The 27,525-nt window shown below is 38.8% G+C and overlaps 1 protein-coding gene across 4 annotated transcripts; it reads left to right on the forward strand.

The window, feature by feature from the left end:
- Window positions 1-4,441: 4,441 nt before the first annotated feature.
- Window positions 4,442-24,469, forward strand: LCA5 (lebercilin LCA5). Of its 4 annotated transcripts, none has more exons than XM_042803569.1 (10): window positions 4,442-4,601; window positions 4,956-5,038; window positions 7,835-7,877; window positions 10,502-10,885; window positions 13,346-13,875; window positions 15,358-15,495; window positions 16,735-16,831; window positions 17,969-18,114; window positions 19,945-20,083; window positions 22,455-24,469. In XM_042803569.1, the coding sequence occupies exons 4-10, from the start codon at window positions 10,687-10,689 to the stop codon at window positions 23,258-23,260; spliced, it is 2,055 nt and encodes a 684-aa protein (XP_042659503.1). In that variant the 5' UTR covers window positions 4,442-4,601; window positions 4,956-5,038; window positions 7,835-7,877; window positions 10,502-10,686; the 3' UTR covers window positions 23,261-24,469. The 4 variants fall into 4 exon arrangements, with proteins under 4 accessions (XP_042659503.1, XP_042659505.1, XP_042659504.1 ...); XM_042803571.1 differs by lacking the exon at window positions 7,835-7,877 and having other exon boundaries at window positions 22,455-23,270; window positions 24,160-24,469; XM_042803570.1 differs by lacking the exon at window positions 7,835-7,877 and having other exon boundaries at window positions 4,956-5,042.
- Window positions 24,470-27,525: the final 3,056 nt, after the last annotated feature.

Here is a 27,525-nt window from a genome sequence, read left to right on the forward strand (position 1 = left end):
TCAACTAGTGGTGTGAAGTATATGCAAATGTTTCTTTCATTGCACTATATTTTCCCTTTAATATTTCAGCATTTCACAGCCTTGGAAAACTGTATTGTTAAAAACAATTCCCCATGAACAATGCCCAACGTGCTTCTTTTATACATCTTCAAGTTCAGCTGAGTTCACAGAAGCCCATTCTCCGCTGCCTGCCAGAGACACAAAAGGGGTGTCAGGAACGCTGTAGCAGCTCCAATGCCACCGCAGTCAGAGAATGCTCAAAAAAATCCCCTTGAGGGGGTTGCAACTAGTCATAGTATGAGAAGTGACACCAATAGACGTTCTTTCAAAGAATTATAACATTAAATTGTAAAAGGTGAGTGGCCACTTTTCAGCAGATGACTCAGGAGCACTTGAGAAAAGAAACAGTGAAGATTCCAGGTCACTTCAGAGTCCGGGGCATGGGAGACAGACAAGCTTTGAAAGTGATCTTGGGCTTCTCGTTTCTCAAGGTAGGTGAGCATGCAGTAAGAAAAGCAGCCAGCCTCCAACAAAACCACCGCTTATTTTGACAAATGCATTAAAAAGTACAAGGAGACTCTGAATATTTATAGCATTGAAACAGACTGACATTTAAGTTTATTTGCATTACAATTTAATATATACTATGACCACAGATAATTGAGAACAAGGGAAGTATGTGCTCACACACAATGTATCTTGTATGCAGGAGGATATTCCAACATATCTTAAGGAAAAAACTTTCAGCTGGACCCTAACTACATCCCTACTCATGCTCTAATTCAGAGATCTTAGTCACATTGCAGGCCACCCTTATAGCAGGGGAGAGGGAGAGAGCAAATATTGCTACTGGAAACAGCAGTCTGAACCGGCACTCTTGGCTACCCAGATCTGCGGAGCTGCTTTCAGCCTAAATCTCTTTAGTATAAATTCCTGCATTTTGAACAGAGCTTTTCTGCAAGTGCAGATGCAAGATACCACCCCTGATGTATATGTAGAAGGATGTATATAAATGTTTATGCATCTGTTCCGATGTGCAAGGCAGTATCATATAGCCTATTCTGAGGGAAAGCTTCAGAAAATGTGAAGGCTGAAGGAGCCAAAATGAATCTTCCTTGGTATTTCACACTCAATCTGATGGTTTTCACCAGCCTTTGATCTTCTGCAGAAACTGAGTGTCTAAGTCTGAATCTCACAGCCAAGTTTCATGTCATGCTGTACTCCTGGTTAAAGCAAGCAGCATGTCGCTTTGGCTCCCTCGTTTCTATCACCGTGCGTTAAGTCCCCACTTCTCCAAGAAGTGATGGTATTCAAAGCAACACCATGAAGATTTTCTCTTTCCAAACCTGAATGCCATTTTTGCTCTGGCAATTCAAGGAATCTGCTTGATCCATCACATTAGATACAGTCATTGTAATAGCTCCTGCCCTGTATGCCACAGCCATTGCTACAGTGCAGTGGAAATCAATAGCACTTTCTCTACGCATCAGGGACTTCCCATCGATATTTATGTATAACAATTAAATGAGCACGGGTTCCACTCATCTGAATAAGCCAGGGGGGCTTTATCCCCGTTGGCACTTCTGGGAATATCAAACTGTGACACTGTGACCTGACTTAGTTTTTGAAGGTTTCCACCCTCCTTTCTGAAGCAGCCCTCGCTCAGTTAAGCTCTGAGGCTAGGGCTGTTCTAGGGCTGCTCCTTTCAAGCCTTCTACTTCCCCCTCCAGCTCTTGAATGAAATACTCCGTTTCAATGACCTTCCCATCTAAGCAAGCAGTTAAGACATCAGATTTGCTTTACACAGACAGAAGAAAACTGCAAAACATTATTTCTTGCTCATGTGATTCATGTACTTGTCCTGTCCAAGGGAATCTGAAATACCACACCATTTACATGCGCTGCATCACCAGTTACATAGATGACAATACCTGAAATACATTATTTGTAGGTTTTAGATTACCAAACTTCCATCAATTAATCCCTATGACAATATTGCACAATATCTGAATCTATTCCAGTACAGCAGCTGATTTGAGTATGTTAGCATTATACTGGGTAGAGCAGTTGATGGAAAAGTCTAATGAGATGTCATTTGTTCTAAGCAAGAGGCCTGTATTCAGTATAATTCAATACCTGTATTAAATATACATACTGCCTAAATTCAATATTTATATTACCTATATTCAGTAAATGGTGATTAAGTTGATAACCAAGCCCCAAATGGTTAGTCATGACAATTAGTCTGTACATTATCAACACTAAAAAGTCTCTTCAACATTTTTTAATGCTTTCTCTTGTTCTTTTTTAATTGCTTTTTCTGCTTATAATTTTCCTAGCTACAGTGGGCATGGAGATGGATTATGAATCCCTTTCATCCTGTTTACAGCAGCAACAGCATTTCAGATTCTGGCCTGGCCTGCTGCCAGATACAAGCAATACGTTTCCTCCAGTTGCAAGCAATAAAATTATTCTGTCTTTGTTATTCCGCATTTCCCTGGATCTTTTTGAAGGACATCAATGATTCTCTGCCAGCGTTGCTGTGATGAGTTATATGCTTTAGCTGTTTAGCACAAGGGTGAGCTATACAAAGCCACAGGAGGATGAATTTAAAAAATGATCCGTGAGTTTTTACTGTCTTTTTAAACCAGTTGCGTAATAGTAGTGCAAATATAGCAAAAATACTAAGTGCAATTAGGGAGACAATCACAATTAGGAAATTCAAGGACTGGTGGTTGTTTTTTTGCATGCTTCATGCCTGTTTTCTAGGATTTTAGGATCAAAAAATTAAAAGCACCATTCAGCTTGGGAGACTCCATGTCAGGCCTATGCCTCCCAGGTGCTTTCATGCGTTTGAAATACCTATTTCCATCTCTGCTTTTACAGTTTCTGCTGACATGCTTATGACTGCATTGTAGCCTACATATTAAATTCCATTTTCATGACATTTAATTAAGCATATTTGGAGTTCTTGTGCACAATGCATCATCTTGAGAATCTCTCAATTCTGACTTTCATATTTTTTTTATTTTTTTTCCATTTAAATGGATACCATTTTTCCTTCTAACATTTATATTCTGGGGGGATGGCAATCTTTTAATTTCAAGTGCATTAAAACTGTATTTTCTCATATATTATCTTGTATTCTATTGTGAAGAAGGTGAGGGGGTTTTGCCTGAAAACATTATGTTGGTTAACAAAACTGGTACTTTCTCCTGTTTGCTCTAGTTTTTTTATTTGCATTTAGTGATCAATGAGCATTAATTCTGAACATTCAGAACTGTGCAAGCACAAATCTGTCTCCCTCTCAAGAATGTCCCGTTTATGCCTTCCTGTGCAGGGAGGTTATAATTTTCATATGAAATGTTCTGTTTTATGCTACTCTACCCAAATTATGCCATATGTGCTATCATAACATATTCCATCAGTAAGTTAAGTGAGGCAAGGAAGATCTGCCAATTGTGTCTTTTTCCCTTCCTCTCTCCACAAGTTTGCTTGACTACATTCGTTATTAATGGTTAGCACTAGGAAAAAAAAAAAAAAAAAAACAACAAAACAATAAAAAAAACAACATAGCAGGAACTTTGAATCATCAAAGCCAAGGTTTAGAAACCCTCTTATTTCTCTGTGGGATAAACCACAACAGCCTTGTTAAATTGGGCCTGCCTTTGAATTTAAGCTTATTTGCTAGCTTCAGGCGGTACTTTTATCTTTTTGTCTCTATAATCCATTTTGCTTTAAGTTCTGGGGCATTTTATAACTTGATTCTATTCCTCTTTTTTTCTTTACTCCAGGCTTAGGGGTGTTTTGCTTTTAAATTGTATCAGAGCATACAGAGATACACAGATAAATGTATATATGCATAAAACCTGCCATACACTGGTTATTCATCTAGCTTCCTGTCCTATTTAAATATTAAAGCAAAGGGTATTTTTCCCCCCTTTGGCTCTCATCTCTGATCAGCCACTACTCCCAAACGTTGCTCTGACCCAAAAACCTCATTTTAACACCCCAGACGTCGGTAAGCGCCCGAGGCCACGCAAGGATTCCCTCGACCCCGCTCCCTAGAGGGGTCAGGAGGAGGATGGCTCCGTTACCACGCGATGGGTGCTGGCGCAGAGGCGGAATACTGCCTCTCCCCCCCTGCTCCCCGCGCCTCTCTGATCTCGCACTTCACGCCTCCGGCTATAACACGCAACTCAACCCCACAGAACCAAGATGGCGGCGTCAGGGCAGGGACCCGGAGCCTGCCGCCCTAGGCCCTACCCCCTGCACCGCCTCAGCCAATCAGCAGCCGGTATGTAGCCTCCCGCCAATGGGGAGAGCGGTTCTCCCCCCTCCGGCCGCCGCCAGCCGCTCCTACCAATCAGCCGCCGGAGGTCGGCGCGCGCCGCGGAGTTTGGCAGGGCGGGTGGCCAATGGCTGGTGCGGAGAGCCCGCCTCCCTCCTCCGCCCTGTTGCTCGGGCAGCCGCTGTCAGTAGCCCCGGCGCGGCGCGGCGGCCCCTTTAAGCGTAGCGCGGCAACGGCCGGCGCGTCCGGCGGGCGGGCACCGGGCGGACACCGGGCTGGGGTCCGGCGGCGGCGGCGGCGGCATCGCGGGGTGTGTGAGGGGGTGTTCCGGGGGGGCCGGGGGGTTGGGAGCAGGCCTAGGCCTAGGCCTAGGTTTAGGCTTAGCCCCCCGGAGCGGGGGGGTGTCTTACCCCCCCCGTGTTGCGGTGGGCCGGGCTGAGCGGCTCAGTCCCGGGTCAGGTCCCCGGGGCTCCCGGCGGCCGCGTTGAGGCGGCGGAGGAACGGAACGGGTTCGTCCTGAGCACCGACGGGTTTCAGGCAGCAGGCCTGCCGAAAAGCAGCGCGGGGGTCGTTCAGGGTAGGGTTGAGTGGCAGCGCTTAAAACGTACTTTTCACGGGTTTTCAAAAGCGTTAATGAAAAATAATATTCGATCTGTTCTTGAAGAACTTCTCCCGAGTGAAGGAACATCGCTTGCTTACGCTTTGGGAACTGGAGATCTGCTTTCAGGAGTGGCTGAGCTGCAGTAGGTAAGTCTGCACACCCCGGAGGAGTAGGTGGAGATAGGAGTGGCGGCATGGGCCTCCTTGGTGGAGGATTTATTTAGAAGCAATCTTTTCTCCTGGTTGTAGGACTGGCCTGCTTATTACTTATTTGGACTACCGTTTCCTCATCTCTGGCCTGAGACTTGTAGCAACTTTTTCATTTTGAGATCCGCAGGTGAAAGCAACACCAAGTATTACTGTCACTGAGGCAGATAGATTTAACATTGGCTTTTAAGCCCATGTAGCATTTTACTTCACCAAAAGCTGGTAAACCTAGAAGAAATGCATACTGATAAGTCAGCAGCTGCAGAAAGCATCCCTAATAAAATACTTGCTAAATTCACTAAAGCCTTGCCAGTGAGTATGTTGTGATGTGATACAAATAAATTCTTTTGCTTCTCTGTTTTCTGGAAAAACTACGTTATTTGGAGGTGAAAAAGATGGGCGGAGGAAGACGAATTTATCTTGAAGTTAGTCTTTGTTCATAAATTCAGCACTTTAATAATGTGGATTGGTGCTTTGATACTTGTTTGAAGCTGTCTCTTTCACTCTCCTCTCGGAATAGGTGGAAAAACTGAGCGGACCGTTAGAGGTCAGCATTTGTACTCTGGAAGTGTCATATGGTGACCAGTGAAAGCATCTTGCCTCTTCTGGTCTTGGAGGGGTATTAAGATTGAAAAGGACTTTAAAAGTTTTGTGAGTTTTGCATTACGGAGCTAAGATCTGGGTGGGATGTGTGTGAAGAATAACTGAGTTATTTTCTTTTCTCTTAATACGTGTAATCTCATAGTTCAATTTCTATTTCTGTGATTTACTTAGGAGTGATAGAGATACAGTATTCTGTCACCACTGCAGCTGTTTTGTGTTTTCTATTTTGTCTGCCACGTCCATCCTTCACAGTGACCTGGAGCTTGACCTTTTTGTAATAATAATCATATTTTCAATATAAAATATGTAAATTAAAATAGCAATAGTAGAAGTTGCTGAAGTGAAGGAATATGAAATTCTGGAAACCAAAACTGTTTGTAAAGTTTGTAAGAGTCCTAGATTTACTTCAGCCATGCTATATTGATCTGATCTTGATGCATTAGCTTTCTAAAAGCATGTGTGGAGCTTTTTGGGGGAGTGGTTTGGCCTTTTGGTGGTGGTGATGAGCTTAGACCCACTGCCAACCCACAATGTTTCATTCCTCACAAATGTATTAAATGTACCAGGGGAAAATAGATATTTTTGTGGATCTTATTCACGCAAGATGAACTTATTTTATAATCAACTCAAACTAGTTGGTAACAATTGAAAAGTCAATGAACCAAAGCATTTCTTAATTAGACAGTCCTTAGGCTAACTGAAGTAAAACTCAAATATCCTAGTGATTCATCCATTCTTAAGATAAATCATGCATTCTTTATGTTAATCAAATTACATTATAAACTGGTGGAAAATTGAATTTGGCAAGACTTGACAGACGAATGTTTCTTGTTTTATATGGAAAATATGGTGTTACCAATCTATAAAACTGAAAACCACTTGAAGATTCAGATAATATTTTTGGCGATTCCTCAAGAGAGCTTTTATTGGTTCACCTTTTTCAATTTGTTTTCAGTCCATTGCTTTTCAAAGTACTTCCAGAACACATCGAAAATTACTGTTCATTTATATTACTGTATGTCAGAATGGTACTTAGCAAAATATTCTCAAAATTGGGGAATATCCAGTATGGAAGTGATGGGTAATTCTAATCCTCCAGTTCTTTGTCTGTTTTAAGTACACTGAGTTATGAAAAGCATTCTTCAAAAAGATTATTGCCTCTTCAGTGAACACTTGTGGGACTATAAAATAACTGATCAGCTTTAAATCAGTAAGTGAAAGTGAGTGTTCTTGTTTTATATATATAATTAGACATCTTGATGATTGAACTGTAGGCATTTATGTTTTCTCTAAATGCAGTCCCATTTGTTTTCATTCATATGTGTTTTCTTCTCAAGAAGAACTCTGTGCATGATGATTTCTTTCTGTTCTTCTGTGTCTTGAAGGCAGACAAAACTGGGGTGTCTCTTGGTTTATAGCTGCACTGCTGAAGATATTTGCCCCATAGAGTAGTCCCTGCCTTCACACAGGGCTAGGTTAACAACTCTAGATGTGGTGGTGCCTCTAACACTGATGTGCCCACTCGGGGAATCCAGGGCTCCTGGCTGTCACGTGTGGCCCTGGGACAGACTTGCATCTGAGCAACAGGCTACATTGCTTGAATTCCTGCTAGTTTGTTTTGTTCAGCATGTTGTTACGTGCAAAACAGGGAACACAGATGCAGAGCCAACACTTGATTGTTAGTCTAATTAAAATCTTAACAGTCTAATCAAAGACTTAGTATTAGTCCAGATACTAACAGTTCAAGTCGTATATGGTTACGGTGATACAGGCACAAAGTATCACCAAACCCTTTCTCCGGTGTTACCTTAACCCACCCACTCTCCCTCTGGGACTTGACTGGCTACATCAGGGAGGAGAAGTCTTTACAGCAGGTCATCGGCATCCCAAATCCTTCCCTGGCAGGAGGAGGACTGTGATGGTTTCTTCCTCCTTGCCTTGGGTCCATTTGGGATCATTTTTTTATGCTTGTTAATACACTGAGTGCTTTGATCTTTGTTCTGTTCTGTTGTGTTCTATTCTTTGATTCATGATTCCTCATTACATCTGAATTTACTACATGTGGTGTGTTTTACATATGCTGAGTACTTGTTCTTTGTTCTATGTGTTTCCTATAAAACTGGTTTTACCCAGCTCCCAAGACTGCATCCAGTTGGTGACCAGTAATTGAGAACAGGTGAGCTGTTATAGCTTAGGGCCTCCAGTAGTGTCCTGTGTTTGTGCTTTCACCCTTGCAGTCACCCCATGCCTGTACTCCTCTACGTTGAGCTTTTGCAAGGGTTGTAGATAGTTCGCTCTGCACAGAGTAACTACTTGTTATAGCTGTCTGTTATTTATAAATATAATGTAACAGTATGTGCTAGACCATTGTACAAAGCTGAGCAAAAAACTGAAACAAATCAGATAAGTTACCTGGTTGTTAACTAATTTTGTTGCAGCCAAAGAAGCTATAGCAAAGCTCCAGGCACCCAAGATTAGTTCAGACAAAGTATGAGAGTTTTGTGACACCTATTGTTATCTGGAAATTAAGCCTTTGGCTTCATTGACAGCACCACACTTTGTGTGGCTTGCAAATGCAACTACTGTGTTTAATTTTTTTCAGTCAGGATGACTCTAATAATATGAAGTGTTATAGCTCTCCAGAGTACTATTTTTATAATTTATATTATTTTATTATTTTAATATAAATATATTGGTGTATTTTTTATTTTTTGCATTCCCTGAGACCTGTCCTGTGAAGACAGAACTGATGCAGTCTTGCCCGTGCACCCTCTAGAGAACAGGTTGTCCCCAAAACTCTGCCTGTGTTTCAGCTGGGGCTTTGTGTTCTCTTCAAGTAGCAAAATAACATAGATTCTGCACAGATCTTTGTGAGGCCAGGACTTAAGAGTGGAGCTTTTGGGAGTAGGCTTGCACCCTGATATGTTTTAATATCTTACATGATCTTAGTTTTGCACTCATGAACATATCTGAGGGTCTTCATTACACTTAAGCAAGATAATACAATTATGGTTAGGTATATACTTTCAAAATATTTTTAATTGCATTATTTCAGAAGAGGAAAGAACAGTCATTACTGATCGTTTGAATGTTCACAATAACTGATATCTTCCAGCATGTGTTTAGCAATCTCTAGGACAAGTGAGCTCAAGCATCTCAAGATCTTTCTGAGCTTGGAAGTGTAATTTTAGATTTCTATCAGAATGCTCTGAAGTAAGTTTTAAGCATGTAATTTATTTGGACCACTTTGAAAATACTTAGGTGCTTAAAAAACATTATTTTGGAAAGTTAAGTAAAGAAAAAAACTCTCTTCCAAATAATTCGATATTAATTTCCCAGCAGCTTCCCAGTTTAGAAATCTGTTGGGTTATCTATTCCTGTAATTCCTTCTGTATAGATTATGAGGGCAAATGAATTCCAGTCACTGGAGACAGAGTTGTGCTAACAGTGAACGGGGCCAGAAAGCTTGAATTTGTAATGAAAACTGTCTTGGCAGCTGACATTTCTGTTCTGCTTGGCTGTGCAGTTCTGTATATACAGACAGTGGAATAGAAGGCCGAGAAGCATTATTGGGAAATAATGCAGTGAAAAATTTACAGCTCGTTTACAGGAATGTTGGATGCCCTGCAGTGTAGAGGAGTTTTGATTGAAAGCTGCTCAGTTTTTTTGTGGGTAGTTTGCTTCACTGTTTAGAAATGGGCTAGGAGCTTATGTCATTCAACAGGCAGAACTGATGGGCTCTGATGCAAGTCCAATTTATTCACCCATTAGGGGCCTGATGTCCTGAAGTTGGATTGAAGGGAGGTAGATGGTGGAATAAGCTTGAGAGCTGTGAAGAGTGATGAGAGAGACAAAAGACATGGGAGGCAGAGTGTAGCCAGTAAAATACTTCCTAAACTGATGAGAAAATTCTTTTGACTGAGAAGGTCAGGATTTTGCATATATTTGCTCTGTTATATTCTCAGGAATTATCTCAAAAAATGCAAAATAAGGTGATTTTACCTTGAGATTAGGGGATTTTTCAGTTTACATCATAAACCAGGCTGCAGGAGCAGCCCTTCTCGTTTTGTACCTGCTGCAGATATAATGTTTACCACATACCAGCAGTGTGGTCACTCTTATCAGATATAAAAACCCCAAAAGGCTATATTTGCATTTTCCTATAAAGCACATGACACAAATGTGTGTGCTGCTGCCAGTTCCCAAAGGCATGAAACACTAGATGCCATAGGGTACAAGAGTACGTTCTGGGGCAAAGACTGTGATACACAGGTACAATCTCATTAGTGGTTAGGGACAGAATGTCCTCCAGACAAATGGGACAACTGATTTTCAAGCCCATTATTTAACATCATCAGAGCGTCAGAAATTGAGATATGGAAGATTTAGTCAAATTCTGCAGATACCTCAATTCTAGTCACATTAGTAAGCTGTTAATTTATTTGGTTAAAAAGTTTAATTTTTTTTTTCCTGAATAGCATCAAGCTTTCATTTGTCTTCTGTTTTGTTTTCAAAATGCTTCTTTTCCCCTCTCTCTTAACCTGAGGGTAATTTCTTATTCTAGATTTAGCTGTGTTAATTTTCTGATTTCTCTTTTGAGGATGAAATACCTCAAACTACTGAGTGTAGTAATAGTAGCATTCCTAGAGTCGTGCCTGTCACATTTAGTATAAATAATAAGACTAATGTAGTACAGCACATGGCATAAGGTTATCAGAATCCTGAATAATTTTACAGGTATTTTACCTTTCTTAACAGCAAAACCATTTTCACTTTTTTCTTCTCTCTAAATTATTACAGAAAAAATGCATTCTGAATGATAACTACTGCTTGCTGAACTGAACTGCAAAGATCTCATGCGTTGGAGATGAAGATGATAAATCCAAGGAAATAATCCAGCTGCTGCCATTGTAACAACTGAAAGGTTCTTTGTGTCAAAACGAACAGTCTTTGAGAAAAATCTGGAAAGCGGTTAAATCCGAAAAATGGGAGAAAGAGTAAGGAGCCCAGATTCTGAACACGACAGGAAATCAGATGGGAATAAAAATAGTGACTCCTATTATTCAGATGAAGATAATGCATCTCATTCATCTGGCCAGTCGCCAACACTAAGCTATCCGTCTACAAGACAAGAAAAAAGAGATCACAAAACACAAATTTCAAATAGCCTTGTGCACTACCAAGGTAGGTAGATAACAGAAATTGTTGCTTTGTAACTGCTCTAAAGAGTTAATTATCTTTGAAAGCTGAAATAAAAGTGGAGAACTACTATTGTGAGAATCTGCAAATAAGGTTCATATGAATTGTGCTACAGATGTCGGGTAGACTGGAACTGCTCCATTGAAAACTGAAATTAACCTGTTCCTGTGTAAGGAGGATTTTTGGTGATTTTCAGAATTATTCATATTTTTCTTAACAGGTCAGTGTAGCTCTTATACTAGTGTTTTGTTGAATCATGCTGATTCTGTCTTTTTGCATTTGACAAAATTACTCAATGTCAAGGACTCAAGGCAAGTCCTTACTATGCAGTCAGTAAAAGAGAGGCAATTGTTAAAATTTCTCTGACAGAATACCCCTAAAGATCTGTGTCTTGTGTATGTCTAGTTGACTAACCTTTACAGTGTAATACTGGGTACTTAAAAAACAAACAAAAGGAAGACCGCTAATGTGGCAAGAGAGGAGAAAATGTGTTTGATGAAAGTTAAGTGCATGTGGAAATTCAAAAGAAAGTTTTTCCTGGCCCTTCCTTGAGGGTAAAATATCTCCAATTTGAGATGAAATAGCTCGACTTCGAGCTCCCTCACGCACACACCTCACCTACATAAGCCGCTTTCTTGGTTGAGATTTTGTGGAAGTGAACATCCCTACACAAAGGGAGAGAACGGTTACACAGGTCCTGGGCTGAAGGAGGCATGCGAAGCCTCTTTGCCTCACCTTGACAGCTTGTTCTAAATAATTGCACACATCTTCTGGTGAAGTCAGAGTATATCCTGCCTTTCTCAAGCAAGTGTTCTGTTTCATTCATAAGTACTTGATACCGTGTGAACTATTTGGTCAACATTAAGACCTAGAGTGTGCCAGAAGATCTGACCGTAAATGTTGAAGCTGCCCAGGGAGTGTATCTCTTCAGATCCTTGGCAGTGTTGCTGTCCTGGTGCAACTGGTGTTTTGCCAAGCTCTTCTGTGTTCAGAAGTGGCATCTTCTCCATGGCAGTGGTGGGTTAGCTCTCTGGGAAACAGACTGCAATTCCACTGTGCTATTTAATTTGTAGGGGTGCAAATGAATGACTAGTTCTTTGATTACGTAGACAGAATCGAACATAATTATTAAATAAAGGTATTGTGAACGTCATGTTGTTCTTGAAAGACACTTATTCCCTAATTTAACTCTATGGTCAAAAGTGCAAACACGATATTAGAATTTTCTGTTCTGCCCTAAATGTGGAGAAATTCTTGAAGGGACTACAAGTCTAGGGTTAATGAGAATGCCCTTAGCTGGCAATAGGAGTGGCATCTTCCTGCAGTGCATGTATTAGATAAGCTTTTCACACCTGAATGTGACATAAGTATTCTTTGTAAAGGAAAAAACAAACAAACAAAAACAACAAAAAACCCAAACTTCTTTTGTTTGCCCAAGCTGTGGAAAAAATGAGCATCAAGCAGAAAATTAATATTTTGGCAATATGTTTAGAGGAAATTATAGGAAAATATTTTGAAGCTTTTATTTTTGCTCTAAAATATTCTCTGTCGAATAGCATCAAAGGAGAGGAAGAATTTGCTGTCACACGTACTCACTGTCTGTGTATAGGTAACTGCACTATTGCTGTATCCCAGCTTTCAAGCCTGAATTAAGCTGCTGCTCAGTATGTTTCTTCTGAACACTGATATACCTTAATGATTTATGTACTCTCTATATATTCAGTTCTTTTAAGAGATCTTTTTGGTGGATTATGAGCTTAGCTTTTATCTATGGGGATGATCATAAAGTAATAATACCAAATAGGAATGCAAGTGATGCATACCAGTAATCAAATAAGGACAGTGTGTGGAAAATAACTTGCGATGCAAGAATAAATTATTCAGGGGAGGACTGAATTTTCATGGGATTTATAATTTTGCTTTGGAGGCTTTTTGCATTGAGCCTTTGAAATCTGCTGTTTTGTCTGTAAGCATGGCAGCTGGATTTGAAAATACTACTGCATTTGTCTGACGGAATTACATCTCGCATAATACATAACTAGCTAATGCTCAGCTAATTGTTGCCATTTAAAAAACATTTGATAATATTGTATGCATAAGAGTACAGTATTTCTAAAACATTTTAATAAACATAATCAAATATTAACAAAATATGACTTATTTCTGATAAGATTTGCAAATTATTACTTTACAATGGTCCTATATTGGTGGCTGCAAATACTACCTCTCACAGTACATCACAAACATAAATCTCCATTTTTTTTTGTCTATCAAAAGGAGCATAAGTCTACTATGTTTATGTCTTTTGTTATCTGGTTTGAAAGCTGCAATCTCTGATAAGTATTGTAAAATTGTTTCAGGCAGAGCTTTATTTCAAGAAGGATGTCTGAATAGACAAACTGAATTGTCTTATAGTAAACATGCTTTTTATTTTTCCTCTCTTAGCCACAAAGAAACTGGGTTCCAAATATGCACCAAGCAAAAGAGGGACGCAGTGGGGTTTCCGTTCTCAGAGCCTCACTAGGGATTCTCCTGCAAAAGATATAGATCTTGTTACAAAAAGAGTTCTTTCTGCCAGGCTGCTGAAAATCAATGAGCTCCGAAATGAACTGACTGAACTCCACATCAAACTAGATGAGCTGCAGAAGGAAAACAGGGCACTGAAGAGGCTTCAGCACAGGCAGGAGAAAGCCTTGAATAAGTTTGAAGATACAGAAAATGAAATCTCTCAGCTCCTTGCTCGGCACAGCAATGAGATTAGAATATTAAGGGAGCGCCTTCGAAAATCTCAAGAGAGAGAACGTGCAACAGAGAGACGGCTGAAAGATTCGGAAGGTGAACTGTACAGAACAAAAACTGTCTTGCAGAAACTGAAAAAGCTGTCTGCAGATAAGCACCTTGCTGAAAGAGATGACCTGACAAAGAAACTAGCCTATGCAGAGAGTAGGCTAGAGGACAGTGAAAGAAGAATTAAGGTGAGATTAATTCCTTTTTGTAAGAAATTCTGGTACAGATATTTCTTACCATAATGAGCCTTATGAATTGCATTTTTTCACAGTTGTAGAGCAAATAGGAAATAATTACTTTTTTTTTTTTTTTTTAACACATAAATAGCATCAAGTAAATTATTTCCAAGGTGATTATATATTTACATACTTGGCAGCTGTACATTCAAATTTCTGTTTACAAATTGTGTATTTTGTCAGAATATATATTGTGGACTTGTGCTTTTAAGTGTTTTTATAACTAGTAATATTTCAGAAATGCATGCAGCTATAGTACAAGTTTCTGCAATCTGATTTATCCTTTTGCAGAGGAAGCATTTGTTAAAAAATTTTCTGGGTGTTTCAGGATCTGTATACTAAAATTCTAAAAAATATATATATAGTAATTGTTTTTCAGTTTTGTGAACTGCATTTGTACAATGATTGTCCACTATTCTGCACATCTGAAAGCTGAGCTGAACAAAATTACAGCATTTTTTTTAATACTGAAATGAGCTTTAGAATATTTTACAGGTGTCCATTTTAAGAATTTTGTGCAATACATTTTAATTTTGTTCAGCAAAAACATTGACGTTTTTCTAAACATGTCTACATTGTAAACGTGTCTAAAAACTCATTTAAAAATAATTGTGTTAACACTATTAAACTGTTGGTAGTTGTATACAATACTACTTTTAGCTGAAATTATGCTGGTCATTAACATGGTGTTAAAGTTTGGTGTCTATATGAGTAATTAAACCTAAATTACATTACAGAGATAATAGATCTGGAAATCCAAAGGATTAAGCTGGAAACTAAGCTTTCACAAAATAAATCCCAAAATACCAGGATATAAACTGCTGAGTTACCCAAATCACCTCGCCCTGTAGTGGCACCATCTGGCATCTTTAGTTTTGTGATCAGGTATTTCAGCATTTATAGTACTGGATAATGTTAAAATGAATCATGCTCTAAAAAGTAAGGAAGTTTCTTCTACTTTTGTTCTTTTGCTCATCATCACAGATTCGCTTAAAACAGCTATAGCAAGACGAGTAACTGAAATCACAGTCACAAATTTGTTTCCAGCAGAAAGATTAAAAAATATTTCTTGTCTTCTTCCTTCTAATCTTGCTTTTTCAAGGAGGTATTCTGTGTCTTAACCATCAGTTTGAGATTTGTCTTTGAGATCTGGAGGTCCACTGTGCCAAGAGCCTCGCAGAAAGTAGTGTGTGTTCCCATTATGTCCTCAAATCACCTCTCAATACTCCCAAAGGATGAGCTGCAGCATCTGCAGGTGCTCTGTCTGCCCCCTCAAAGTTAGGATTAAGGGTTTAAATGTATTCAGAGTTACAGCAGCGGTGGAGCTGGTATCTGACTCCCAAGATGCTGGTTTACTGTCACTTTATTTAAGTAATTTGACTACAAAAATTGTACCTCAGATACTAAAAAATTATTATTTTGTTTTAATGGAAGGATCTGGAAAAAAATCTTGAATTAAGTGGTAGCAGTTTTCAACGAGAGTTACATTCAAAGAAAAAAAAGATGTGTGAGGCTCAGGAAGAAAACAGAATTCTCCAAGAAGAGCTTCATCAACTAAATCAGAAGCTGAAGGTAAAATGTGAAGCCGTCCAAATTGCTAAACATGTTCTGGCATTTTATCTTTAGAACTATCTTTAATCAGGTTTGAATAGTTTACCAGTGACTGCACTCTCTGTGTACTTAATTATACACCACATGTGAGTTCTTTTCCTGAAATGTTCTGTGCTCTGATCCTACAGCATTTATAATAGGAATGTCTCTACGTTAATCATTATTGTTAGCACTAGTTCAGGAAGGCAAGATCAGGTGCATAGCCAAGCACTGAGATTAAACCACAAGATCTACTGGAAAATTAGGTTTTGAAGGCTTGAATTTAAAATTAAATCTGCAGGCATATACAGTACTTTGTTACTAATGTACTTGCATTACAGTAGGTTTGTGTAAAGATTAATTTCATGTATTTGTGATATCCACCACGTGTGTTGCTAAATTTGTGCAAAGATTTATTTGCATCTCCCCACCCTGTTGTTGCCCACATTCTAAATTTAAGGACTGAAAATACTGTTATGTTCTACCTAGTCAGTTCATCTTTAGGAAAAAAAAGAAATTACTTGAGCTGAAGTACTTGGTTTCTAGGAGAATTTCCTTGAAACCCTAAGTCTCAAACATACTTATATAATGGAGATGCACCAGTTTACCGCCTTACTAGCTCTCAAGCAAGTAGCAGCACCAGTAGCTCAAAAACTTACTTGTTTAGAGTGTTTTAAGCCTGATTTGTTAGTGGAGAGTTTAATATTTTGAAAATATTTTCATTATCAGATGATTTCTGATAAGTCACTGTTCACTTCTGTATTCAATAAATGTAATGAGAGTATGTTTCTACCTCTGTGATGCAGTGGGCCTCTGCTCCATGGTACTGACATGCCCTGTGACAAGTAACATTGCTAGCACTGAAAAGTTTAACTCTTTACTAAAAATTCGTTTGTTCAGTCTATACGTACATTGTAAGTCTTACTCATGTTTATGGAAACATTGGCATTTAGTTTGATTTTTGCTTCAGCAATGCTTTTTTTTTTTATTTTTTTTTCTGAATATTTTGCTAATGAGTTTTCTAGGGGGAAGGTTCTATCTGCTTTCTTATAGCATAAGCCAAGTTAGGAATGTGATTGTTCTACTTAAAACCTTGGATGTAATTATTGATTACTTTATTCTATCTACAGCATGTATTTTCAATGTAATTTACAGATTTGCTAATGACCAGTAAATGAAATATTAGTAACTCATTGTTATACCTACCTCTTTCATTCACAGGAAAAAGAAAGAGAACTTGAAGCAAAAAATATTTATGCTAATCGTATGTTGAAGCTATCACCAAGAAAAGACTTGGATATTATACAAAGAAAAAGAGGTAACATATAAAGCTATAAAGGCAGAAAAGTTAAGAGTGACGCTTTTAAATTACTCTGCTAGGGTTGTAACATTCATGACATTCAGTGTTTGACCCTACCACTGCTTGTTCAGGAACATTTAATTTTTTGCACTGCTTTCAACACAGCACTTGTTACAAAGGAGGGCCCCTTGTTTGTTTGACTGTTTTGTAACTGCAACAGAACCAAAACCCAGAACTTCAAACAGCATTAACTCCTTTCATACCATATATTCCTGGGTGAAGGAGGAGGGGGAAGATTGTTTAGTAAATTCTCTAATACATCATATATAATGTCTACATGACAGTAAATTACAGATTTAAAAATATTTAACTTCACTGTTATGAACACTTCAGTGATGTTTTTTATTTATTTTTTCCTAATTCAGATTTACTGTCTGCCAGATAAGCTGCACTCTTTTTTTCCTCAAAGAGTACCTATGTCCCAGAACATAATCTTCTAAAAGTGTCAGTGCAGTGATTTCTTCCAGTGACAAGGCAGCCTCAGGTCTTCTGCTACCCACACAAATATGTGTGTATATATGTGTGCCTGTATCTTCACTGGATCGGTAGAATCTACTTGTCAGAAGCAGCTGCAATTGATGGGACTGTTTTAAATATTTAATGTCAGCATTTCAATCAGTTTGTCTGCTACTCATTTTATTATAGATGCTCTACTATTATTCCATTTCAGGTTCAGATTTTTTTAAAATGTCATTCCATAGAGATAAGTGCATGTGTTTCGAAGATGCAAATAAATTTTAGTTTTATGGGTTTGCTTCTCTGCATGTAGCTTCTGTGGCAAGCAGTAAAATGAGTGAGATACTTTGTGGGGATTTTTAAACAAATATTCAGTATACTGTAATGACTTTATAAGTAGCTTTAAGGGGTTTTTTTTTATTATTATTTTTTTTTCAGTAGAATTTTTGCCTGCAGTTTTTTTTAATTAGCTTTTACAGATGCTGAAAACAACTCTGAAATTTGTCAATACTTTCCACTCCCATTGGCTTCAATACAGTCTTTTATGTTTCCTGCAAATCATCAAAAAAATGAGAGATAGGTATATAGTGGGATATTTTCAAGTGAAAACATTATTTAATTAGTTTGTACTTTCTCCAGCAAACAATGAAAATATTAAAAAAGGAGCCCAGCTCACAAAAGGTGTACAGACCAGCGGATACTTCTCACCAGTAGAATTTCTTCCAGAATCAGAACTTGCCTGTGGTGACACAGTAAGCAAGAAAGAAGGGATTCTTCCTAAAATAGTGAGTTCCATAAAAATTTGAGATAACTTCAGATAACTCACCTATGAGACTGAATGTTTAATGAAATGCTTATATTTTAGAAAATATGTGTAAATATACAGATATAAATATCTAGAAAATATAATTTAGAAAACATTCTGATCTTTAAGAGAAACTGTTTCCTTCCAGAAATAACATACTCTGTTTTTGTCACGTAGTTCATCATATTCTATGTCTTACTAATAACCATTAGCTCAATGTGTTTCTTTTTTCTGCCACTGCCATTTCTTTGAAGTTTTTAAGACTTCATTTTGGTTTTCTCCCCTTTTTTTTATTTCTAATGCTTATTTGAACAATCTGTTGTAAGTGCTGGCTGCTTTGGTCTTAATTATGGTTTCTTTTACTTTCCAGATTTATTTCACAATGCATAAATCTAACACTTCCTCGTATTGTCATAGTGCTGGTATTTCTTCTGTCATTTTTCCAGCTTTGTGTGAATATGGTTGGATTTTTTTATTTTTCCATTTCCCTTTTTATTATAAAATAGCACCATTAAAAGTATTGCTAATACTGTGACCTCAGGCTAAAATCAGAGATTTGTAAGGTATTACAAATCAGAGTGACACGTATTATGGTACAAACTGTACAAATTCTGATTACATAAGGCTAGGACTATTTGTCAGAAATAATGCTCTGATGATGGTCTTGCCTGGTAGGACTGAAGCTTTCTTATGGCTGTTTTGTTCATATGTTCTCTCTTCCAAAATCCTTTCTGTAAGTATAGATGTAGCTTACTGTATGCATTCTTCCAGCATATACTTTGGTGTGTGAGTTACTGCACAGTTGGTACAAGTGCAGCTCATGGAGGCCAACTAGATGTTACCTTACAAACCTCTCTAGTTCGTGTATGGCTGCTGCTTTAAGTAACGTAGATTAGATGTGGAAAGTCTGTGCTTTCATCAGTTTTCTAAGTCAAGCATTTTAAATACTTGGCCACCATGTCTTATGAAGGGTTTATGGTTTTTTTAAAAATATAATAATGATAATCTTGTACATTAAAGGAAAATATTTGAAGTTGTTTTGGCTAATAGTCATATTTTCTTTGTTCATTAAGTAGCAAAGTTTCTCTTATTTCTCTTTTAATTTAGAATCTGATTTTGCTCTAAAATAAGCACAAGCTACAAAGTTAGCATCCACATATTGGATTACATTGGCTTTCTCCTCACTCCATAGCCACTACTTTTCTGTTAGTGATTGTTACTGCTGATATTAATATATTTTCTGCAGGTTCTTTCCTTTTTTTCTTTTCCTTTGTATGTATACTCACTAGCTGAATTTTTCAGCCAAGATTAAACCTTCCTCTTTCACTGTTTGTTACTTCAATACTCCATAACTTTAAGTAGTACTGTGACACTATCTGAATCTATAACCCACTCACTTGAGTAAAAAGATCAGATAGTAGAAATAGAGGGTAACTAATTGCTTGTTTGTTAAAAGAATAACGTGGTGAGGTCTAGCCTTCTATTAAAGTCCTTGAAAAAGACAACTTTGGACTTGTAAAGAGAACTACACTAACACGGTAATAATTTTGCTTTATGGAATTGGAGCTGCAGCTTTCCTGAGATGTGTAATACAGAATAGAGTTGATTTTCTTTTCAGGTGCATAAAACTATGTTAGAGATTTTTAGGGCCAAATCCCTGGATTGTCAAAGCTGGATTGGTTTAGATGACTTGCTCATTTTTACGTTTAGCAGCAAGAATGTGATTTCAGAATTATGTGGTTCATATGGTTTTGTTTGTTTTATTGATTACTCTTCCCCATCAGTTCTGTTTTGTATCAATCTGTTTCAGGAAAAAGAAACTCAAGACAAAAAATGGAAAGAGCAAGCAGACCTCCGAAGACAAGACCAAGACAGGGAAAGGGAAGAGAAACTGAGTCGTTTTCAGGAAATACAGGCTTTAGATGAGAGAGTTCAAAAACTACATGATGGTAAGGAAATGGGCAGCTGAAGGCTGGAAAATACACGATAGAATACTAATCAAGGAAGGCTGCTAGTTTCTTGTGAGAAGAGTGAAATGATTTTGCAGAGATCACTATAGTGGAAAATTATTTTCGGTTATATTATGCAAAGAGAATCGTAAAGAAGTACAGGATATAGAATAATCTGTGCCCTGTACTCAGCTGTGATTAAGTATGCAGCAGCAAAAAATGTTGTCCATGAAAAAGTATTGAAGCCTGAGAGATTTTGCTTTACAAAACAAGGATGACCTAGCAGGTAAATGCTGATGTTATCTTTGACTTGCTAGATGTGATTGAGGTAGGCAGTAGATTTTTACTATTGTAGAACAAATCTGCCTTCCCTAATATGGCCTGTTTTTTCAGTGCATATCTACTTCACTCGTATAATTTGAAATTTTAGTTTTTTTCACTTGTGGTTATCTGAATAATTTGGTGTGGCTATTTCAGAAATGTCAGTTTCTGTCATTATATTTTAATATTGCTTTTTTATTGGAATCATAGAATCATTTGGATTGGAAAAGACCTTTAAGATCATCAAGTCCAACTGTTAACCTAGCACTGCCAAGTCCACACTAAGCACTGCATCTACACATCTTTTAAATACCTCCAGGGATGGTGACTCCACAGCTTTCTTGGACAGCCTGTTTCAATGCTTGATAACGCTTTCGGTGAAGAAATTTTTCCTAATATCCAATCTAAACATCCCTTGGTGCAACTTGAGGCCATTTCCTCTTGTCCTATTGCTTGTTACTTGGGAGAAGAGACCAACACCCACCTCACTACAACCTCCTTTCAGGTAGTTGTAGAGAGCGGTAAGGTCTCCCCTGAGCCTCATTTTCCCAAGGCTAAACAACACCAGGTCCCTCAGCTGCTCCCCACAAAACTTGTGCTCTGGACTCTTCACCAGCTTCGTTGCCCTTCTCTGGACATGCTCCAGCCCCTCAGTGTCTTTCTTGTAGTGAGGGGCCCAAACCCTGAACACGGTATTGGAGTTGGGGCATCACCAGTGCAGAGTACAGAGGGACAATCACTTCCCTAGTCCCGATGGCCACACTATTTCTGATACAAGCCAGAAAATATTAATTTGGTTTTCATAACATCTTAATGACTTACATTAATTCATAAGTCTCTTAATCTAAAGTATTTTAGATGGACCGTATCCTTTCATGTTAAAATACTCTTTCAGTGATTATAATTAATGAACAATAACACTTATTCTAGATGACAAGGAAGAGTTCTAAAAATCTATAGCTGCTTTCAGAGATAAATTTTGTGTAAAATCTACCGTCACTGGCATCAGTGCACAACTTATGTAAGCCAAGAATCTGCTCTGTTAAGTATCTTACAGTATAAGCTGATAATTTCCCCACATTATATACAGAAACATAGCTCCTTGCTTAACTTGGTATAATGAATTGCTATTGAAAAAAATATATATAAAATATATTAACCAAACTATTGCAGTTATTTCTGTAAGTTTGATCTGAAGTACAATAGATAACATGGAACTTCGTAAAAACATCAGTCAGAAGTTTGAATAAAATGTTCAGGGGGAATGCCAGTATGTTGAAGCAGCCAGGTAGTCATATTCAATGCTTGGCCAAATACATGTCTGTTGTCTTGATAGCAAAATATTTTTGAGAGAGAAATATTTGAGGAACTTCCTTTTTCTTGTACACTTAAGTATTTGCAGGTTCTATCTAGACTTTTATTACTGTTTTGCACCTTTGCACAGCTATAAAGGGACTGACATGTAGTATTTGCACTGACCCTCTGAGTTCATGTGGTGATGCACAGAACACTTGTGTAAAGGTGTTTTTGGGATGCAGCAGAATCAGTATATTTAAAGCATTCGCTACTTGAAACTGGTAATGACTCCTGTGAGTTTGTGGCATGATAGCTTCACAGGAGTAGTACCCTTTAAGGAAAAAAGCCTTAAACATATATCCCAGAACAATCCAAACACCAGTGGTGCTGACAAAGAAAAATGAAGTACTGTGCAAGTCAGAACTATTAAAATTGGTGATGTATTCATTTTCATTCAAATCCAGGAAATGGAAAGGCAATTAGCAGAAATGAAATTCCTCTGAAAATTCTAAAATGTGGATAATGTCCTAATCCCTTTGGAAGTTGACAGTGAACATTTATATCTTGGCAGAGAACCTGGTGTGAATTTAGTTGTAATTTTTGAAGAATTTATTTTTGCAGTAGGAAAACCGCATTATGCATAGAAGAGCATATTAAAAAATCAATGGCTTTTGCTTGCATTATTTTCAAAATACTCTTTTAAAGGCATTTTGAAACTAAAACATTTTAAATAATATTTAAACATTTCCTGCAGAGTGGGAAAGGGAAGAATATGACAAAATGAAAAAGGAAAGCAGCTTTTTATTGGATAAAGAAGAGAAAACAAAGATGGAGATGGAAATCCACAAACATGAAGTAGAGAGAGAAAGCACTGAAATGCTGGAAGAGCGGCGAAAAAGAGAGTTCCTGCTTGCTAAAATGCAAGAAATCGATAGAGAAACTCAAAGTGTAGTGAACATGAAACCTGCTTCCCAAACACCACTCCTAAATACCGCAAGAAAATCTGATTCCCTGGAGAAAAAAGAAAAAATTAATAAATTCTTTGAGATTCCTGGGAAGGTTACTAATGGATTTCTTGTAGATGACAGCCAGGATGATGCCACAAGAGCACAAGAGCAGAAGCAACAAAATCTAAGAACCATAGATTTAAGTAGTGAGTTAACATTTGGTAGTTATGTACCTTCCTTTGGGAAAGGAACAGGGAGACCAAGTTGGCTTACTCAAAAAAGTGACAATTTGGAAGAAAATGTTAAGGAAAATGCAGATTTCAATAGTAAGAAAGAAAAGAAGATCAATTTAATGGAACAACTCTTTGGAAGTGGTGCCAGTACCATCCTTCTTCCTAAAAATAACGATACGACACCTTTTGATATAGATTGGGACTCCAGCAGTACTCTTCTTGTTGGCAAAAACAGTAAAGTCAAAGTAAAAGAGGACAATGATATTTTCGGTGAAGTAAGAAACCTAAGCAGACACCGTTTGCAACACACTACAAGCAAGCCAGGAGTTGAGACCCTTGGTTCTTTAGAAGATGAAATCGAAGAAGTAATCTTACAGTGATCATATTTTTGTATGTTTCATATGTAAATACTGAAAAAATATTTTCATGTAATATTTATTAGATACAGGTTTGAAACATTTCATATCTATTGTATAACCTTATGAAGGAATAATTTAAATAAATGGGTATATGTAAAGAGGAAAGATGCACTTTGACAGAACAGCCTAACCTATATGCAGGAAATTTCTTCTAAAATGTAATATCCAAATACAGACCTTGGAGATCCAGCAGTGGCTCTTCTGGCAGAAAGACAGAGAAGTTGTCCCGAGGGGCTTTGATAGATGAGATAGGTGCTGGCTGGCTGCTTCAGTCAATCAGAGGAGACACTTTTGCCCCACCTTGGGCTCCAGACCCGCTGTCACTGTTGCCACGTGGCACCATCTGACTTGTGCAGCTGCGGCTCGGGGTCCGAGAGGCTCGGTGGCGCAGGGCTGGGCGGGATGCCGTAGGAATGGGAGGGCTTCCAGGGGCTTACACTCACTTGTGCCCTTTGCTCGGGCGCTCTCGTGCACCCTGCATTCTCACTCCTGCTCCCTCGTGCGCTCGCTTGCTTCCCCCTCCATCCGTCCCTCTCTCTCTCGCTCTTGCCCTTTGCTTGCTCTCACCCTCTCTCGCCATCGCTCTCTACATTTTTGAGAATTACTGATGTGTAATGGTCTGTTAAGTAAAATTATACTTTGCACAAGGGAGAGTTATTATTTATTGCAGAATGAGTTGGCTAAGAAGGTGGCAAGCTTTTATGTGGCAGCCCTGGCATTCAGGGCAGCTACTAGATGAGCATCTCTGGCAAGCCAGCATAGGAAGTGGTAGGGTATTTTCACCTGTAGGCTGCTCACAATACACTGCTTCTCTTTTGGATTATTTCTTTTAGGCCTCAGATATTTTCTTTCTTTCTCAGGCGTTCAGAGAGCCTCTTAACTGTGTCAGGAGAAGTCATATGTAACATCAGTGTCATGACATGGATCGAAGAGATGTACTTAGCACAGAGGCTCAGGTAGAAAGAATATTCTACACTTCAATCATGTTATCTCAGAAGAACATCAACAGAAACACTATTAACTCAGGAACAGCTGATCTCTTTTCTGCATAGGTTTTCTGTAGACCTTACTACCACATTTGTCTAACTCTTCTCATATATTCAGGTTATATTTATTATATAAGGCCATTTTTTGTAATTTCTCAATTTTTTATGTAAAATGCCAATCATTACTAAGTCATTTTTTTTAACAAAATGGTTTTATTAAATGAATTGACTAAAATTTTTGTGTGTAGATCATCTTTAACACAAAGTTCTGACTTTTTATATCATGTTATTGATACCGGGCGGGGAGGGAGGGTTGGTACCAGCATTGCTAGTGCTGTTATTTGCTGCATGGTGCCATGTATAAAAATTTAAAAGGTAGGCAGTGAAGGATTTAGCAGAGGTACTCCAGAAAATAAACTGAAGGTCATTCCTTACTAAAATGACAGGTTTTGAAATGCTTCTCTGATATGCTCTCTATGAGCCTGATTCAGAACATACTAAAAGACGGAGAAGGATTCTCATGATTTCAAGATGCTTTGAGCCAAGATTTCTCTGAACACAGTGGCTCTTCTGAAAAGAAAGGCTGGTGTCTGCATCATGCAATAACTTTGTTTGCTCCCATATTCAGAAAGAAAATTAATCACAGATCCAGACCCAGTGTGTGGGACCGTTTTTACTAGGCACCCTGCAGTGAAGAGCAACTCACCTGCTTGCTTACAGTCCCAGTTATATTGATTATAATATTAGAGAATAGAGCTGGTTCATTTTGTTTGCAGGTGGTCAGAATATCAGGACACTTCTGACCAGCTACACTGGATTTCACCGTCTGTGTTACTCTTCTGTGATGAATTCTTTTGGGGAATACTGTGGTGTAAGAGGAGGAAGTCTGTGGGTAAACACTGTGGGTGTTTGTGAGTGGATGGTTATTTGTCTTAACTTTCTTGTCCTCTTTGTGGGTGACTGCTACCCTTCTAGAAGGCAGCGCTTTGCTCCTAAAGGTATTGCTGGGATGGGTAGTTTATTTTTTTTTCCTGTGGTTGAGGATGCTAAGGCATGAAACAATGATGTAGTTACTGTAGTTATTAAGGATCATGTTGTGTATGGAGAGTTGTTCTTTGTTTCTTTGCAAGTCAGCCCATTAACATCTGGCAAACTCTTAACTATCATGCTGAACTGATGTGCCCTGCTGTTTCAATTACAAATGTATAGATTCTAAGCCATTTCATAGTATCAGCCCCTTCTTAAGTTCACAAATGTTCACATCCTGTTACCAGACTCTTCCCGAAGCAAACACTGTGGTAACTTGCACAAAAAAAAAAAAAGGTATATCTGCATTAGGAAGGCGAAAATAAATTCATCTGCTCAGAACAGTATCACAGCTATAGTTTCCTTTTTCCCCTCATTGCTCTATCTCTACAGCTTATTCTCTTTTTCTTGCTGCGCTTTCCAGTTTTAGAGTTAATTTTATGCAAATATCCTTACAGTTAAAATGTATAAAGCCAGCACTTTGAGAGGAAATCTTCTGTTTGTGGGAGGAAAACTTTGGGTCCTTCTAACATCTGTAAGCAGTGTTTCTGCTCTTGAGTAAGTTTCCTACTGACTGGAAGCAACTTTTGCAAGGTCTTAAAAGAAGGGTCTGTGGACTTTACAATTTGGAACGTTGATCCCCTGTAGTCCTCTTGACCTCTCGTCTCAACTACTGTGTCCAGATAGCCTACATGTAGCTTTTAGTGCTGACAGTGTTTAATAGCACTTGATTGACTGCAGAAGAACCCATCTTCTGTGGTAAAAAGTAGGTCACAAATGCTTTGATGATGATTTGTATATGATTTGATGTCTATGTCCAGTTGTGGACTCTCTTTGTTAGGTGTTCACGTCATGTGGCTATTACATCTGTTGTGTTTTGCTTTCCTTCTGAACCACCAAAGGCGATGGGAGAAACTCCTCCATTCTGACAAGGAAAGATCATTAAAGCTTGATTAGCTGTTTAGTGGAATATTCAGGGAGAGGCTCAAGGGCAGCCTTGGCTGTAGTGACCATGAAATGGTGGAGTTCAAGATCCCTAGGGCAGCAAGGAGGGTGCACAACAAGCTCACTACCCTGGATCTCAGGAGAGCAGACTTTGGCCTTTTCAGGGATCTGCTTGGCAGAGTAGCATGGGATAAACCCCTGGAGGGAAGAGGGGCCTAAGGAAGCTAGTTAGTATTCAAGGATCACCTCCTCCAAGCTCAGGAGCGATGCATCCCGACAAAGAGGAATTCAGGTAAGAACACCAGGAGGCCTGCATGGATGAACAAGACACTCCTGGACAAACTCAGGCATAAAAAGGAAGCCTATAGAGGGTAGAAGCAAGGACAGGTAGCCTGGGAGGAATAGAAACTAAGCAGCCAGGGATCAGTTTAGTAAGGCCAAAGCCCTGATAGAATTAAATCTGCCCAGGAACATGAAGGGCAACCAAAAAAACTTACCTTAGTGATAAAAGGAAGACTTGGGAAAATGTGGGCCCTCTCTGGAAGGAAATGAGAGTCTTGGTCGCTTGGGATACAGAGAAGACAGGTACTCAACAACTTTTTTGCCTCAGACCATCGGCAAGTGCTCCAGCCACACCATCCAAGATGTGTAAGGTAAAGGTGGGAACTGGGAGAGGGAAGAACTGCCCACTGTAGGAACCATCTAAGGAACCTGAAGGTTCACAAGTCCATGGGACCTGCTGAAATGCATCAGCAGGTCCTGAGGGAACCGGTGGATGAAGTGGCTAAGCCACTATCCATCGTATTTGAGAAGTCATGGCAGTCCAGTGAAGTTCCTGCTGACTGGAAAAGGGTAAACAGAGCTCCCATTTATAAGCAGCGAAAAGGGAAGACTCGGGGAACTACAGGCCAGTCAGTCTCACCTCTGTGCCTGGCAAGATCATAGAGCAGATCCTTCTGGAAACTATGCTAGGGCACATGGAAAATGAGGAGGTGATTGGTGACAGCCAGCATGGCTTCACTGAGGGCAAATTGTGCCTGACAAGTTTGGTGGCCTATGATGGGGCTACAGCGCTGGTGGACAAGGGAAGAGCAACTGACATCATCCACCTGGACTTGTGCAAAGCACAAGTTTCTTCTGTTTCTTCTTAAGAAAAGGGAAATGGCTGAAGAGGTGAATTGCAAATCAGTAATGCTTCCAAAATGGGGATGCTCGGAGAGGATGTGCTTGGGGTACTTGGTAGCCTCAGGTTCATTGCTGGTGCTGAGA

The sequence above is a fragment of the Tyto alba genome, unplaced genomic scaffold (genome assembly GCF_018691265.1).
Source record: "Tyto alba isolate M040663 unplaced genomic scaffold, T.alba_DEE_v4.0 Super-Scaffold_40, whole genome shotgun sequence".
Lineage (NCBI taxonomy): Eukaryota > Metazoa > Chordata > Aves > Strigiformes > Tytonidae > Tyto > Tyto alba.